The sequence below is a fragment of the Phytophthora parasitica genome, assembly GCF_000247585.1.
Source record: "Phytophthora parasitica INRA-310 unplaced genomic scaffold supercont2.35, whole genome shotgun sequence".
NCBI classification, from domain to species: Eukaryota; Oomycota; class Peronosporomycetes; order Peronosporales; family Peronosporaceae; genus Phytophthora; species Phytophthora nicotianae.
The window spans coordinates 361,939-366,941 of NW_008649021.1; the positions used below are offsets into that span (position 1 = coordinate 361,939).

General features: G+C 44.1%; 4 protein-coding genes across 4 annotated transcripts; 3 read left to right on the forward strand and 1 right to left on the reverse strand.

Moving 5' to 3' along the window:
* Positions 1 to 804: 804 nt before the first annotated feature.
* PPTG_12687 (hypothetical protein) lies at positions 805 to 1,545 on the reverse strand (the record flags this gene model as incomplete). The annotated part of the gene is made up of 1 exon (XM_008909854.1): positions 805 to 1,545. One exon carries the CDS (start codon positions 1,543 to 1,545, stop codon positions 805 to 807), a length of 741 nt encoding a protein of 246 aa, XP_008908102.1.
* Positions 1,546 to 2,004: 459 nt separating this feature from the next.
* PPTG_12688 (hypothetical protein) lies at positions 2,005 to 3,742 on the forward strand (the record flags this gene model as incomplete). The annotated part of the gene is made up of 2 exons (XM_008909855.1): positions 2,005 to 2,947; positions 3,006 to 3,742. 2 exons carry the CDS (start codon positions 2,005 to 2,007, stop codon positions 3,740 to 3,742), a joined length of 1,680 nt encoding a protein of 559 aa, XP_008908103.1.
* Positions 3,743 to 3,916: 174 nt separating this feature from the next.
* PPTG_12689 (hypothetical protein) lies at positions 3,917 to 4,234 on the forward strand (the record flags this gene model as incomplete). The annotated part of the gene is made up of 1 exon (XM_008909856.1): positions 3,917 to 4,234. The coding sequence occupies one exon, from the start codon at positions 3,917 to 3,919 to the stop codon at positions 4,232 to 4,234; it is 318 nt and encodes a 105-aa protein (XP_008908104.1).
* A 191-nt stretch (positions 4,235 to 4,425) lies between these two features.
* Positions 4,426 to 4,867, forward strand: PPTG_12690 (hypothetical protein; the record flags this gene model as incomplete). Its single annotated transcript, XM_008909857.1, has 2 exons — positions 4,426 to 4,806; positions 4,859 to 4,867. 2 exons carry the CDS (start codon positions 4,426 to 4,428, stop codon positions 4,865 to 4,867), a joined length of 390 nt encoding a protein of 129 aa, XP_008908105.1.
* Between the last annotated feature and the right edge of the window lie 136 nt (positions 4,868 to 5,003).

Here is a 5,003-nt window from a genome sequence, read left to right on the forward strand (position 1 = left end):
AATTTCCAGGATGTAGAAGCATCGATTCAATCGATCTCTCTATATAACTCTGAATTCAACGTTGATTCGATTCAGTTCGCCAATACCAGCTTTCAAATCGAAGTCCCAACAGCTGCAACAACAAGCGTTATTAGTGTCAATCTCGCTGATGGTTATTATCTATACAGTGATATCAATCGAAATATTCAAACGGCTCTAGTCAATGCTGGAGCATATCTAATTGATTCTAATGGTAACAATGTCTTCTATATTCAAATCGAAGAGAATTCGACCTATTACGCTTGCCAGCTTGACTGCAGCGCTACTCCAACCTCTTTACCAACTGGATATAGTCGACCATCCACTGGCCTTTATTCAACAGGTGGATCTGGTCTACCGACGACAACCCGCGTGCCGCGTCTAATCATCAATAACGCTGCTTTTGGCTCTTTGCTTGGTCTAACGCTTGGTTCATATCCAGCATCACCATCAACAACTGCTGTTAGTACTCTATCCAACACTATCCCACAGATCTCGCCTACGTCTTCCTACGTTGTCAGGTGTGATCTTATCAAGAATGATTTCGTAGCTAGTGGTGATATCATGTCCGTGTTCGATAAAGGTGATTCAACGATCGGGAAACAGATTCAATATTTTCCAAGTCACGAGACTTGGTGTCGTACACATGATGGAGCAAGGAATACAGTATCGATCAGCATCTGGAATCAGAACGATCAGAGAGTCCATTTCCGGGATACGAGCGTGAATATTATGCTACTTCTACGAAAACGACCATAAGCAAAAAAAAACTTCTTTTTTTAATCATTACATTGTGAAGGATCCACCGTGCTTGTTCTTACGCATAGCGCGAAGCTTTGCCATATGATCTTTTGCGGCTTGCGACCCCTTTACAAACTTACCTTTCCGTGGTTTAGAGACACCAATGCCATAACGTGATTTAATCGTCTGACGAACCTGATGGATCATGTCATGATGGTCTTTATTATTAGACTTGCTGACTAAATATCGCTCACCAGCGTCGGCAGTATCCGTAAGGATGCCTCGTTCCTTAGCATAACGAAGAGCATTACCAGCGTGTCTTTTTACGTCAGCCATACTGATACGACCACCCTCCTCATCGCTATCATACCCATCCAGCCTTACACCTGTTAAGGTTTTTAGACCTGCTCTGGCGGGTACTGCGAGTTCTGGTTGACCAAGTGCAGTCGCAAGCGCTGGAACGGCGGCATCGGCTGCCTTGCTAAGTAAACCACTATCCTTGGCAAATCTGAAACCGGATTTGATTCCATGCCAGATCTTGCTCCAGATTGACCCTCCTTGAGCCTTTTTGTATCCCTTCTTAATCTCATGCCTCGTAATATGGAGACGAACGCCACGGCCAGCTTTCTTAGCTTTGAGCACCTTCTCATGTGATTCTGGATGAAGATGTAGTTTAGCACCTGATCCCTGTAGCTCAGCTGCCGTTAGTGATAGTTTGCCATCGCGAAAAGCTTTTCGCAATTTATGAGCTGGGACTCCGCTTGAGATAGTTAATTCGCGGTACATGACTGTTAGTATATTTAACTCAGAACTAATCTGCAACAAAAATATTTAAATCCTTAAATTCATTGAATAGATCCATGCGATTATGTTGCTTCGCGTATAACCATAGCATCGACCATATGCCACAGTATTCTCCCTGTGCTGATTGAGTTTGAAGTTCATTGTATTTGCTGATACCATACTCGCGCGGAGGCCCTTCTCCCATAGAATCATAGTATTCGTGGTTATAGACAGCCGTCCAGTGTCCTACATCCTGATTAGGCTTACGTAGCAGTATCAAAAATGAACCATTCTTCGGAAGTGGCTTTTGGATCTCATTTGACTCATAAATGGCGTCGAGATGCACATTGAGTTTTTTGGCTAATGCTATAAGGTCATGATCGCTGCTAATACCTTTAATGAGATCCATTTATTTATTTTTTCGTGGAAGCTATATCAACTCAGATATAACTACGTTCAACTATGACCGATACCCAACTCGCTGATCAATTTCTGTATCAGAGCTCGCTGAAGAGCGACCCGGCCGTAAAGGTCAGTTCCCGTAAGCGTGTACCATACGTAATCGATCTTAATCAGGGTTCGTACGCAAATGGTATTATCACAATCGATGCCACAGCTCAGCTAAACGGCGCTGAGGGGTTTGCTTGCCTTCGTGATGCATATGTAGTCATTCCGTACAAGGTTAGTATGAAGAATACCCATGCAAGTACTGCTCTTGCAGCTGCTGCTAATCGTCTATCAGTCGGCCTGAAATGTGGTGTTTGGAATGTTATCGATGGCATGTCTCTTGAACTCAATGGTAAGTCTGTTATTAGTATGAGTGAATACAAGCTATTTGCTAATAACCTTCGTGCTCAGGCTGAGACTTCGCTTGACTATGTAAATAAACATGGTGCTGAAGATTTTCTGTTCCCTGATTCACCTGGCTCTATGCAGTGGTCTAATGGATCATCGCCCCCATATGGAGATGGTTATTCGAACACTGCTTCAGATTTAACTGGAGTATACTCTGTTGCTTCAAGCACTGGATCTGGCGTTTTACAAGCAAACGATGGCTTTCTCAAACGTCTATTGGCTAACCCGCCAACGGCAGGTGGTGTAAATACCAATGGTTGGGCAACCACCGCTTCTGCTGCTGCTAATACTATCACGAACCAATTCGGTCGTGGCGCCTTTGTCCCTGGAGGTACCGCAGCAAGTGCCGTAGCTGGTACGTGGAATTATATGCTCAAGATCAAGTTGGTTGATCTCCATCCTATCTTTAAGGAGTTGGACCTTATAGCCAATCCTCAGATCAAGCTTCGCTTTCGAGTTAATCAGGGCAATTCAGTTATTGCCCTCGACCACCAAATCAATGACACTGTCTTCGACAACACTCGTATCGGGCCAGAGTTGCCCGATTATGGTAGCTTCTGGCACTGGCTCTAATAGCCCCAACTCTGGTGTATTTGGTACTTCGGCAGCTGGGCAAATTTCTGTGGCTTGGGGTGCGATTACCAACTCGCTCGAGCCTACAATTGACTCGACCTACTTCCCTTTCACGACTACTCGACTCTACGTTCCGTTTGTAGATCTTGAAAACCCTCAGGCTCTAATCAGCAAGCCGAATAAAACCGTTCGTTATATGGATTATTACGCTCAGTGGTTCTACCAGCGAGCAGGCACGGGTGTATCTACTACCCAGCTGAATACTGCATTCGACCTCCAGCTACCCGCTTCGCTGAAGAACGCTAAGGTAGTAGCTTTGCTTCCGTTTGCTGAGACTTCAAGCGGTAATTTCAACACTGCTACCATTCAACAGTTCCAGAGCTGTTTCGATAGTGCCCCATGGACTGTTCAACCTGGTTCATCGATTCGCAACTTCAATGTTCGCATTGGTAGCCAGCAAGTGTTTGACATTTCGTATGACTATGACTTCATGGATTTCTGCAATGAATTCTCTAAGCTGGCCTCTATCAACGGCGACCAGACGAAGGAGCTATCGAATGGTCTAATTGACTATCAGACCTGGCAGCAAACCAACAGAGTGCTTGTAGCCGATGTTTCTCGCTTGACTGAGAAGGATGTTCCCCAGAGCATCCAGGTCATGGGAACAAACGCCTCAACGCAGGGTACCAATATGCTGGTACTTGTTGGATTTGAGAACGAGATGACTTATAACCGTTTGACAGGTGAAGTACTTGAATACACTGCTAACTAAGTTCTGAAGAAAAATGTTATCAATTCTACCTCGTCATAAATTAGCTTCTCAGCTACTCACAAGTGATTTACTTACCATATAAATATATTCGAGCTATCGCTGAGTGTAAGTCTAATTAATTAATATTTTTCAAAATATTCTTAAGGGCTATGTATATAGACTACCCACTGATAAATGATGAGTACAACATTGAGTTTTGGCAAGCACAAGTCCAAGTCGATCGAAGACGTATATGCCTCTGATCCCGGCTATTGCCGCTGGTTACTGAATCAAACAATTTTGATTGATTCCAATCCCTCGATCGCTGATTTCTTGAAGTCGAAGTTTACTAACGATGATGGTTCGTTTCTCATGACCTTTGGTAAGTACAAAGGTAAGACCATTAAGCAGATCCAAGCAATCGATGACAACTACATCGAATGGATGAAAAAAAATGACTTCATTAATGACAAGATGCCTAAGCTGAAGGCTGCTATTGATGAGCTGCCTTAAATCATGTATTTTTTTTGTTGTTGCGTGTGAATGTATTGTTTCTATCTGTGGTGCTTGGAGGTGTGGAGGAGACCTCCTTCGCACCAGAGGGTGGTGAGCGGTTGCATCGCTCAAAATCGCAGCTGTTTGGAGAGAAGCATTAGCCCTAGTCTCGTTGGTAAATTACGGGAAGAAAAAAAACTGGCGGCGTAATGTTCCGGATATTACTACTCACGTCTGTCATTGCCACGAAGGCCAAATCCGTCACGGCTGTGGAGTTCATCGAGGATTTCATCAAAGTGAATGAGGACAAGAACGGCCACCTGGGCAACATTAAGTTTCTGTGCAAGGACGTTGTCCATCTTGAGGCAGAGCCGAACTCCTTTGATGTCATCTTCTCCAACTGGATATTAATGTACATGGAGGATGAGGAAGTGAAGGAATTTGCAAAGAAAGCAGTCAAATGGCTACGTCCAGGCGGCAAACTCTTCTTCCGCGAGTCGTGCTTTAAACAGTCGGGAGACTTGAAGAGAAATTCCAATCCCACAAACTATCGTCATCCTGGATTCTACATTGGCGCCTTTGGCTCTGTGGTATCGAAGGAGGAGAATAGAGATGTTGGATACTTTAACCTGGAATCATCAGGCAGTGTAGCAGTCTACCGCAAAATCAAAAAGAACAACGGGCAAGTATATTTCAGCTACACAAAAGCTATTAAAGAAGGATCTTCCGAAGAAGATGTGGCCACATTTCAGAAGTTCCTAGATGAACAGCAGTATTCGAACCAAAG